The sequence below is a fragment of the Sphaerodactylus townsendi genome, linkage group LG11 (assembly GCF_021028975.2).
Source record: "Sphaerodactylus townsendi isolate TG3544 linkage group LG11, MPM_Stown_v2.3, whole genome shotgun sequence".
In the NCBI taxonomy this organism is placed as follows: domain Eukaryota; kingdom Metazoa; phylum Chordata; class Lepidosauria; order Squamata; family Sphaerodactylidae; genus Sphaerodactylus; species Sphaerodactylus townsendi.
In genome coordinates, this window is record NC_059435.1 from 52,381,914 (window position 1) to 52,394,007 (window position 12,094).

At 40.4% G+C, this 12,094-nt stretch overlaps 1 protein-coding gene across 3 annotated transcripts in view; it reads right to left on the minus strand.

Annotated features, from left to right (window-relative positions):
* The window catches only part of CFAP69 (cilia and flagella associated protein 69), a 34,917-nt gene that overhangs the window by 17,526 nt on the left and 5,297 nt on the right, over positions 1 to 12,094 (minus strand). For 2 of the 3 annotated variants that reach the window (XM_048511736.1, XM_048511738.1), the window contains 7 exons: positions 10,047 to 10,123; positions 7,253 to 7,351; positions 5,062 to 5,211; positions 4,769 to 4,946; positions 3,658 to 3,781; positions 1,634 to 1,682; positions 1,429 to 1,550 (listed from right to left, as the gene is read on the minus strand). In XM_048511736.1, the coding sequence (XP_048367693.1) occupies positions 1,429 to 1,550; positions 1,634 to 1,682; positions 3,658 to 3,781; positions 4,769 to 4,946; positions 5,062 to 5,211; positions 7,253 to 7,351; positions 10,047 to 10,123 (799 nt within the window). The remainder of the gene's footprint in view (positions 1 to 1,428; positions 1,551 to 1,633; positions 1,683 to 3,657; positions 3,782 to 4,768; positions 4,947 to 5,061; positions 5,212 to 7,252; positions 7,352 to 10,046; positions 10,124 to 12,094) is intronic. The other variant, XM_048511737.1, reaches the window with a different exon arrangement.

Consider the following 12,094-nt stretch of genomic DNA (forward strand, 5'->3'; position numbering starts at 1 on the left):
TTTGAGACTCCTTATGGTCAAGAAAAGTGGGGTATAAATCCAAACTCTTTTTTCTTTTGTTGAAGGCTTTCATGGCTGGATTCAACTGGTTGTGGTGGGTTTTCTGGGCTGTGTGGCCATGGTCTGGTAGATCTTGTTCTTAACGTTTCACCTGCATCTGTGGCTGGCATTTTCAGAAGTATATCACAGAGGGCAGTCTGATGCAGGTGATATGTTAGGAACAAGATCTACTAGACCACAGCCACACAGACTGGAAAACCCACAACGACTACTTCTTTATTTTCTTCTTCTACATTTTGGGGTACCATGTTGGGTATATAAAACAGTGCCTTCACACCTCCAAACATCTAATTAGGAAGCAAGTTCAAAACACTAGCTACACTAATTAATACCATAATAATGGTCATCCTACTATCGCGTCATGGCAAATGGCTGTCAAGAATGTACTGAAGAATATTATGACAGTCAGCATGGTGCAGCAGTTAAGAATTTTAGAGGACCATCTGGGCAATATGGCTTTCAACCCCAACTGTGGTGTGGAAGCTTGCTGCATGACTCTGGGCCAGCCATACCTATCTCGTAGGGTTGCCACAATAAAAGCAGAAGAGGAGAGAAGGAATTCTAAGCCGCTGTGGGGAGAAAAATGAAGTATAAATATCTAAATAAACTATTTAGTGGTCATAGCAGAAAACAAGTATTATATTTTAGCTGTGATCCTGTGACTGAGTTGATAATCTTCCACAAAAAAAAAAAATTCAGCTGAGCCGTATGAGAGGTTTCTGCCTTTTGCCTTCAGTATTGGAAACACCAATTTTTTTTAAAAAAAACCAATGGAACGCTTCTACTGGAAATTTGGCATATCTTCAGACTGATCCACTGGAAACAGATTCTTTATTGAGAGTCTTGGTAAATTGTTGGTCCTTCTAAGATGATAAAATAAGCTACAAAGGAGGAGGAAGAGGTTATGCAGCACAACAAAATGTCCACCTGATTTCTGAAAATGAACTCAGACCCCCCCTTCCTCCCCCCGCTCCATGAAGTAGCGGGGTTATTTCCTAGGCAAACAATCTTATGTAACCCAAATTATAAATGTTGTCAATTATAATGATAAAACAGCAGTGAGTCATCATGCGTGTGATGACCATTTACAAGCACATTGACAGTATAAACCTAATCAGAGTAATATCCTTCTGAGTCCATTAAAATCAACAAGCTTAGAGGATTGTTTCAGGGATAGCTATGCTGGTCGTCTCAAATGCTTATACCCACCCACCCACCCACCTGCGGGTCTCTATGGTGAAATGGACTCTGATCTGGCAAGCTTAGAGGACTGTAATCCTGTTTAGGCTTGCACTGTTAGAAACCTATGTAAACACAGATCATGTAAAATGATTAAAGATTAAATTATCCAATTCTGTTTTTTCATACCTGTACTGTACACAAATCTTTTGCTAGTACAGTAAGCATGTTAAGCAGCAGTTTTTTCAATTCAAAATCTTCATTAGTGTACGTCAGTTTGAAGCCCTTTACCAAAGGACTCTGGCTTTTCACTGTGAATGAAATGAAAGTCGCATTATAAACAACCTTAAATCTATTATGCAGTTCTAAGTTACTAATAAGTTTGGTTGCCTACCTTCAACAAAAGTAGCAAAAAGTATTAGCTGCTTGGAAAATCCAGTTTCCTAAAAATGACAAAATACAGTTAAACTGCAGGGCACAATTATATAATGAACATTATGGTTTTACTCTACATTTTAATTGAAGAAATTGAAAAAAAGTGATATTGTCATAGAAACCTGTTACAGTGTTATTTGGTTTTAAAGCTAGCAAATGAACACAAATTGGGGTGTTGTGGGCTTCCTGGGTTGTATGGCTGTGTTCAGTAGCATTTTCTCCTGATGTTTCGCCTGCATCTGTTGCTGGCATCTTTAGAAGATCCTCTGAAGATACCAGCCACAGATGCAGGTGAAACGTCAGGAGAGAATGCTACTGGAACATGGCCATGCAACCCAGAAAATCCATAACACCCTAGTGATTCTGGTTGTGAAAGCCTTTGACAATACACTGAACACAAATTCATAATCAGTTCTTTTGAAGTGTCCCTAAACATTTCACTGTGGGAAACTGGCATGAATGCATACACACCAAGGTCTGCATGATACACCAAGTCCCCAGCAGACACAGCCCTATATGCAGTGGGTTGCAAGAGTCTCAGAGCACACACAAATTAATATAACAGAGAATTACTATCATTTTTGTTTTTTGAAGTAAAAGCTGGGCTGGGAGGGGGAAATTAATGTCAGAAAGCCAGAGGCAGCTGGATGGAAGAAGGTTTAATTCTTTCCCTATCTGTAATTCTTTGCACCAAATTGTCCCAGCTACTTTCCCCCTTATGGGTACTAAACATGTTGGGTCATTACATGATTTCTATAAAATCCTGGATACTTCAAATAGAATGGGCAATGTATAAATTATAACTAATTAGTAGTTTATCTCCTAGCATACTTTTTATTATATAATAAAAGAAAAAAGAAAACTTGGTGCTGATAATGCAAGGCAGGACAGGATAACTAGTTTTACTCTTTGCCTTAACTGTCAGGAATAATTTGCATACTACAAAATGATCATTAAAAAAATTAGGATTGCTCTGTCCATGTACTTCAAGTTAGTTATGCCTTATATTTGGACCACTGTAACACTGTCATAAAACAGAACAGTAATGGTTATCTGTGATTGCTTTAACCAGAGGCGTACTGGGGAGAAATGGCACTCAGGGCAACATCTGCTCTGGCACACACACCCCACCCACCCCCAATGTCCTACTTAGCACAGCCAGCTGCTCTGGCGGACGGCGGTCCTGGGCAGCCTGGCAGGGTTGGGCCAAGGGGCAGCTGGCGGGTCTGTAGCAGGCTCCCGGCCTGGCTGGTGGAGGGGGGAGCACTGGGTGGGAGAGCCTCTCCACAGGAGGGGTATGGGGGCATGATTTAGTGGGTGGCACCCAGGGACACGTGACCCCCATGTCCCTCTGGCAGATAAGCCCCTGCCTTTAACAGACAGAGAAATAAGACATCTACTATTTTTCCTATATAGGAAAATAAATAATTCAATATGCTAACATGTCATCAAGAATACCATGAACTAATGGCTCTGAGCACAAACCTGACAAAATGTTTTTGTAATATTTGGCAGTGTGAATATAATCGGAACCTAAATTACTTGTAGCTTCGCATGATTTGAACACAAACCATTCACACAATTGTATGAACCACTGCATTAGCATCACAGCTCATGTGGACAGACTTAAGAGTGTAAGCAATAACTCAAAATTGGCCCACCATATAAGTGAACTAGGAAGTTGCCTCCAGTGCCAAACTTTATGGGTTTCCAAATGAGATGGAAGAAAATTTACTTTGCATCTCATTTCTCTCTATACTGAATGACTACAATTGCCAAACTAAAATACCATTATGAAAAAAAATTGAAGAACCTGTAATACAGAACTATGAGAAGAAACAGTTGTCTGGCAAAGCATAAAAATAACACTCAAGAAAATTCGAAGGAGTAAATGTGCTTCACTATTTGATACAATCACAATCTTTATATTTTTGGATGACACTAACAGATGGGCCCACAAAACTCATATCTGTGCATACATACAATCATTGGTGCTCCAGGGTTTTGCGCAATGAGAGTGGATATCACCAAAATGTCATTTCTTAGCTGACGATCATAATTGCGGGAACCGCGTAGAAGTAAATTGGTAAATGCTTCTTTCAGAGCACTGAGGAGAAAAAAAGTCAGATTCAGAACACACTGTTTATTCAAACAAAAACCTCTAATCAAACAAACAAAGCCCTACGTGGCTTGGAATCCAGATATCTAAAGCACCATTTTGTCCTGCGGCCCCCCAACTGACCAAAAGGCATGCGACCAGACATGGGTGTCCCCATGTTCCTAGGGTGGTACACCTCTGCTAATTTGGTTTTATTTATTGACAGTTCTAGTTAGATTTTAAATAGTTGACGTTTACATGTTTTATAACTGTTTTATTTATACTGCAAGGCACGTTTATACTGCAAGGCACGCTGATTGCTGCAAGGTAGAAATGTGGCTAATAAATATTTTAAATAAATAATTCCTACCCCTTGGGGGGTAGGGCGGTTTAACAAATCGAATAAATAAATAAAATACTGAAGTTTTAAATATCACTTTCCTTCATCTACTTGAATTGCATTTCTATTTAATGCTTTGGTAGAATTAAACTGTTACGTTACTAAACAAAGTCATGCACATTCTGGATAAATAATATAACTCTGTCTTAAGAAATGTTATTGGGTCAGACCTAAGACTGAGTTAGTATACCCTTCTGTTTCCTACAAGGACAAGGCAGGAGCTTTCAGGAGGTCAACAAACTCCGCACACATATCGACTGATGGTGGAAGTTTCATTTAGCTGGCGTGTTAAAAACTGTTGTCAGACTTGTCCGACCCCTTTTAAAGTCAGCTAAGACATTAATTATGAATTGATACATGGAATAAAAAGAAGAAACAGGAATCTAAAGGACAGATTGTTTTCCCCCTTAACTAATTTTATCTGTTAATAATGAAATAAATGACACTTCCTTATTTATTGTCACTTTACAAGATTTTCTATTTAAACATTAGTCAAAAATTAGAGTTCCATTCCTCCATTTTAAAAGCATGTTAAAATGATCACGCTTCATAATCTTGGTTCAACATTAGCCTGTGTTCTGCCTGAGTGCACGTACTTTACACATTCCAAGTTACTGAGCTGAGGAACCATTTCTTCCCTAGAAGTGTTTTCTAATAAATTCCAGAGAATTTCTGAGGACCGGAATAGCAGCTGCCCAGTGGAATCAGACTCATTCATATGAGAGCACAATCTTCTCGGTGCTTCCGCATCCAACATAAACTGGCAGTTTGCCTCTGAAATATGAAATGATCAACAATTAGCTCCACTGACGCTGCTTGTTCCATGGAACAGCAGACAAAATCACATAAGCTTCAGAATTTTTTTTAAAAAAATCTGAATCATACTAACCAGCAGTGGAAAGATGTTGCAGTGTTTTAATTATCCATAATTTTACAGTAAGTTCATTTTCAGCTAATGACAGCGCCAAGACTACAGTTTCGGCTAACCCTCCTAATTCCACCATCTTCCTTTTATAGTTTGAACTTAGAGCTTGGTAAACTGCATAAACAACAACAAGGTATGTCAGCATAAAACAAATGTGGGGAAGTAATGCATCACCTTATAAAGTTTTAGAAAAATTACCACTCCTATTCATTTAAAAATATATATTTATAACACAATGGCTTCGATCCCACAAAAACATTTCTTCTAATAGAAGGATTTCTGTCAGCAGACTGTAACTTCTTCACCTTCCCTCTGTAGCCCAAAATGTTTCCAGGATTCCTTCTTTTGGAGACGAGCAACATGAGAGAAGTTGGAAGTCTGCAGCAGAGAGGTGGAACTGGAGAAAATTGCTCCCCTTCCCATCAATAGAAATCCCCCATGGGATCAAATCTATCGGCTAAAATCATAGACTTGATGTTCCATAAAATTAAATTTTACAAGAAAACACCAGGGTAGATAAAATACACCATTTAAACTGGATTCTTAGAAATTAAAAACATTATAGTCTCTTCATCTGGTTAAAAAATGAAATCTGAACGCAATAGAAATTATCATTAAATCCTATGTTTGTAATTGCTTAAAAGAGATACAAACACATCGGTTCAGTTCAAATGCCATTGCAACAACCATGGTTAGGTATTATAGGAACAGGTCTTAGACTTATACACTCTCCCTTTTCTCCTCCTTTTTGCATGTTTTGTGGGAAATTAAAATTTTCCATTACCTCCAAATGTGGAAAACTATAGTTTGCACAACTGGCTGTTGTGGGTTTTCCAGGCTGTGTGGCCAAAGTCTGGTAGTTCTTGCTCCTAACATTTCGCCCACATCTATGGCTGGCATCATCAGAGGCAAGTCATGGTAAAATGTGTTTCTGGGGCACAGTGTGGAGTGATTGTGCAATGAGATATATGTTTTGTCCACCTCACTGGGGCAGGGGGAGGAGCGAGGTGCATTTGCATGTGTCTGGGGGCGGGGGGAGTTCAGTTGCAGTTGCGTTTGCACTTGCCTCAATCACTCCACACAGTGCCATGGAGAGAAACACATCTTATTGTGACATGCCTCTGAAGGTGACAGCCATAGATTCATGTGAAACATTAAGAGTAAAAACTGCAAGACCATGGGCACACAGCCAGGAAAACCCACCACAATCAGCTGATTCCAGCTGTGAAAGCCTTTTATGGTGCATTATAGTTTGCACAAGTTTTGTTTGCCTGCACACCAGAACAGGAGACCTTAGTGTGGCTTTTTATTCTGTTTGAGGCAAACTATGGTTTGCTTTACAGCACGAAATCACAATATTTTAATAATGAATCCTGTTTCATTAGTGCAGCAGTGGCATAGTGGTTAAGAGCAGGTGCATTCTAATCTGGAGGAACCAGGTTTGGTTCCCCGCTCTGCTGCTTGAGCTGTGGAGGCTTATCTGGGGAATTCAGGTTAGCCTGTGCTGGGTGACCTTGGGCTAGTCACAGCTTTTTGAAGCTATCGCAGCCCCACCCACCTCACAGGGTGTTTGTTGTTGTTGGGGGGGGGGGGGAAGGGAAAGGAGATTGTAAGCCCGAGTCTCCTACAGGAGAGAAAGGGGGGATATAAATCCAAATTCTTCTTCTTTTTTCCTTCAAAGTTTTTATTTTTATAGTTTTCTGTATCACATTCAAGCATTTTAATTTGTTTGACTGTTATATCAGGAAATACAATCATTTCAAACTAGGAAACTGGATTTAAATTAATGATTTAAGCTGATCAACCCACCCTGAAAAAATAGACACTTGTTTGGAGAGGAAACACCTTTAACTAAACAAGAGAGTGTTCTAACAAACTGAAACTAAAATCTTATACTGTAAATGTTTGGTAAATAACATTGTCGTGTTCTCCAGAAGATCTTGCCTGTTTTGCTTAATGCAGCCCCTCCATATGCACAAGAAATTAATGCAGAATAAATCATGTTCCAATCATGGCGGAAGGGAAATATATGCCTGTTCCTCTACCATGGAGACAGAAACCTGGAACTATCTGAATTAGGCCTATAATAAATTGTAATAATTAATCTACACTTCATTAATCCTTAATCTATATTTCAAATACAAATAAAATTCACCTTCAAATTCTTTCTTTGGTGGCTCAGGATGATAAAAGCTAATAATACATTTACAGATTGTTATTCTTAGTTGAGAACATTGCACCCTCATCAAATAGCCTGCAGAAAAAAGGGAAAATGTGATATACAATTATCACATATTATCACAGTCTTACATAAGTCTATGCCATCAGAAGATGGTGTTCCTGGGATGAAAGCCATTGGAAGCTGACTACCATCAGCTCCAGTGCCAGGACTGCCCCCATTCACTCCAGTGTAGGCTCCTGCACTGGACCAGTGCCAGTGCAGAGGGCACTGCGCTGCAGTGCAGCAACCCAACACCAGTGCAGCTGGCCCTGCAGCAGGATAGATGTCACTAATACTGCCATGAGGTGGTATCTACACTGGCACAGAGGTCACACTGGTTCCAAATCCTCCCCCCCACCCCTTTGGATTGCACTTAATGATAAATTGGAACCATTTTTAATAAATAAATAATTGGTAATATCTTAGTGGGGCTCTTTAAAAACTTATAGCATGTCAGAGCATCTGACAGCTGTTAGTCATTGGTGAACACACATTATCTAATAATGCAGTTGTTTTTGAACAGAACCATTTCATACTGAAGTCAAACTACTTTCAGAAAAGGCTGTTTACTAAGGTTTGTTGCTACTCCCTAGTTTTGATGAATATATTTCTTGTTGTTTACATGATTCTGCTATTTATTCTTATAACGTGTTTGTACAGCTGATGAGTCATCATCACTGACTACTTGGGCACATGCCACTGTATTAATTTCTGTTGAAGCTAATTGCCCATATCATTTTTCATTCTTGGATAAGGGTGGATTTTTAATCCAGTGTCTTTTATTATTATTAATATATATTGTGACTGTTTCTAAGAGCCCTATGGTGCAGAGTGATAAACTGCAACACGGCAGTCAAAAGCTCTACTCATGACACAAGTTCAGTCCCATTGGAAATCAGTTTCAAGTAGCTGGCTCAAGGTTGACTAAGCCTTCCATCCTTCTAAGGTTGGTAAAATGAGGATCCAGCTTGCTGGGGTATAATGTAAACGACTGGGGAAGGGAATGGCAAATCACCTTGTAAATATAGTCTGCCTAGTAAATGTTGCGATGTGACACCACCCCATGGGTCAGTAATGACCGGGTGGTTGCACAGGAGACTACCTTCACCCAGTATATTTTGTGAATTTTTCTTTGTCGGGCACTAGGGTACCTACTGAAATTAAAGAAAAGCACTGTAAATTCTGGCTAGTGAGAAATCTGGGAAGGAGATCTCTGCTGGCCAGTCCATGGAGGGGCCCTTCGTCTGAAGCCAATTGAACCATAACAACATATATTCACATGTTTATTTTTTGAGGTCTAAATTACAGTAGCCACTTTCTAGAGAAGGTTCAGGCTTGATTTAATCAGTCAAACTCTCCTCCAACGCCACATTTTAAGGGACTCAGCTTTCTTCCTGTCACTTTTCTTCACTGTTCAGCTTTGACACCTATACATAGTCATGGGAAATGGCATTAATTAACATGATCCTGGTCTTCAGTGACGCATCCTTGCATATAAAAAAAAATCTTTTCTAGCTCCTTCCCAGCTGCCCTTCCCAGTCTCAGTCTCCTTGTGACTTCTTTGTTGCCATATCCCCTCTGATTGATAATAGAGCCAAGGATCAGAAAATCTTGAATAATGACAATTTCTTCATTGTCAGCCTTCAAGTTGTATAATTCCCCACTAGCTATGACTACTGGCTTCATGATGTTCAGCTGTGCTTTGGCACTTTCTGCTGCAACCTTCATCAGTAGTTGTTTCAAGTCTTCGCTATTTTCTGCCAGTAATGTGGTATCATCTGCATATCTTACAATCCAATCCAGAGCCGCTGGTGTCGGGACTCAGCGCTGCTGTGGCATCGCCCCACTGCTTCCTAGAGGACTTCTTGGCAGTGTGGGGCGGCAAAACATGAAACAAAAAGAAGCCTCCCTGCTGCTGAACAGTCCTCCACTAGGCTCTATGGTCTTAATGCCATTCCAAAAGGGTAGCATAAATCCCACGTCCCAGGCAGCAGCATTCTGGGAGGCAAAGCCTGGGTATAATAAGCCAACTAATGTCAGCTCCGCCCCCAGATATGCCTCCAGAACGCCCCTGCTACTAATGTCGGCTCCACCCCTAGCCACACCTCTAAAATGTCCCTGGAGAGGGCAAATCCATCAGCATGGCCCCACGCTGCCTCCATTGGTGGATTCAGCCCCCCACCCACTTTGGATTGGCCCATTAAACTGTCAATGTTCCTTCTACTAATTTTCACTCCACCTTCATCTAAATCTAATCCAAATTTACCTGATATGCCTTATTAACATGGTATAGCCTAATTTTCTTTTTTATTATACTTAAGGAAGCTTAGAGTTTATTGTAATTGACACAGATAATATAATAATACATAATCGCTATGTAACTTTGTCAGTTTTGCTTTGTTGATTTCATTTATGGCACCCTCAACTGTGTAGCATTTGTTTAATAAAAAGTATTGCAGGTTGCTGGGTTACCTCACAACACTGTTGTAGAATAAAATAGAGCTGAGGAGCACAATAGAAACTGGTTTGGGTCCCTAGTAGAAATAAAGGTGGGCCTGAATTTAGCCATAAAAACTTACTTCATATTTATAATGACTTTTTGGTTTGGAATAACTTGTATGGATCAAGTAGCTCTATAATATATATCAGGAAATTTCTAGCACAAAAAATATATCTGAAAGAAAAGACAAAAATAAAATTTCATCCAGACTGTAAACAAACAAATTACCCAATTGTGCAATTGATTCTTGAGCTTCTCTGGAGTAGTTTACTTCATCAGTTAACTTCTTTTTACAAAATGGCAATCTGCAAAACAGAAACAAAATTCCTATTAAAACCATATAAAATGCCACAGGGGAATAAGGTTAAATCTTCAGTTGTCATGAAATGCATGAAGGGGTGAGTACTTTTGCACGATATGGATATCATGTATAACTCCTATGATTTAGCTCTGATTGCATTTATAGATCTGACAAGCCAATGTAAAGATTGTACTAGCTTTTATAACAAGAAAATCTAAAAATTAAGAAATGGTATAAAATGTAATCATACCCTCCAATTTAAATCGCATTACCAAGCCGTGCTCTCCATTGATAAATGAAGAGAAAGATTACTTAATATCCTAATGTTTCCTATGTTGCTATGAGAAAGGAAGAGCTGGGAAAAGTACGGAAGCGAGCTACCAACATGATTAAAGGGTCAGACCCACTTTTCTAGAAGGAAAAATTGAACAGTCTAGGATTCTCCAGTATAGAAAAAAGACAACTAATGGAAGACATGATAGAGGATTATAAAATTATGCATAGAATGGAGAAACTGGATACAGAGAACTTTTCTCTCTCTCTTCCATAATACTACAACTTGGGGGCACTCAATGGATTTGATGGACATTATGTTTAGGACAGACAAAAGGAAATACTTCTCTCAGACTCTACCTCCTGGGTGGGGGTCAGCGTCTGGGGAAGGTATGATCTCTAATCTCCTCCTTTTGTTAGCACATCCCACACACATCTCAGCACAAGGGAGGAGGTTAATAACACCTCTAGCCACCTCTCCCCAGCCCTTAGTCTGTCTGACTGCTTATGTGTAGCTGGACCTGTCCCCCCCAGACTGCCCTGAGGTTGTACCTAATAAATACCTGCCCACAAGCAGGGCTATCCTAGGCCAATGCCCTCCAATTGATGGTGGGTCCTGGGTCATTCCCAGTTTCTGAGTCACTGGGTGTCCATCTGTGTTTTTTCCCCTCATCAGGCCTGTCCAATCTGAGCCTTCAAAACAACCTTCTGCCAGCTGGTATAGCTCTTAGGAAGTCACTATCCTCTCCCTCTGCCAGGCTTCTCCTGTAGTATCTGCCCCTGGCCTACTCCAGCCCCCTCAGCCTGTGTTACCCTGATCAGCTGTACCTGGAAATACCTCCTCTTTGTTTTCCCCACAGGCAACCCCAGGCAGGTATATATGTCTGGGCTCCTCCTGCCTCCCTTCCCTGGCTATTTCTATCACTTTGCTGCCACTACAGCCCTCCAATTCTGTTCTCTTGAGCCATATGGATATTCTCTGCAATGTTGTTGCACCTGCCTGGTCTTGTCCTGTTGCTAATGGTGGGTGAGGGGAGGATCCTCCAGCCCTACCAGCAAGCCTCCAGGATCCAACGTCGCCTCCCAGCAAGCCTCCAGTGCTGCAGGTAACTGCAGGGAGGGCTTTGCTGGACAACTTCCTGGACAACTTCTTTACTCAATGAATAGTTAATTCCAAATGTAGAAGTCACTACAAGTAGATGCTTTAATGACCAGAAGCACAGAAGGCTTTATAAGGGGGCTTAGATCTATTCATGAAGGAAAGTTCCATTAGTGGCTGCCAAGATTGGTGAGCAAAGGGAACCTCAATGTTCAGAAGCAGTAAACCTAAGAAACCAAGCGCTAGGAGGCAAAATTAGGGAAGGGCCTTAGCCTATATGCCCTATTTGTTGGTAACCATCAATGAAAACATTTCTTCTCAGTAAAATAACAAGCATCATATGTAGATGCAAATTTTCCAGAAATGATAAACCCCAGCGCAACCCCCCTCCCCAAACATTTAGAGGAGGGACGGAAATTTGGAGAAAGAATTTCACCTTTACCTGCACAAAACTTAGTTAGGGAACAATGTAACACAGGTCTACTGAGAATTAGGTCCTATTTTACTGACTGAGGCTTAGCCTGGCAAAACTGTTCACAAGATTGCACCCTTGCAGTGCATACCTAAACAGAGCCAGACTCTTACATCTACTCCACAGGCTTA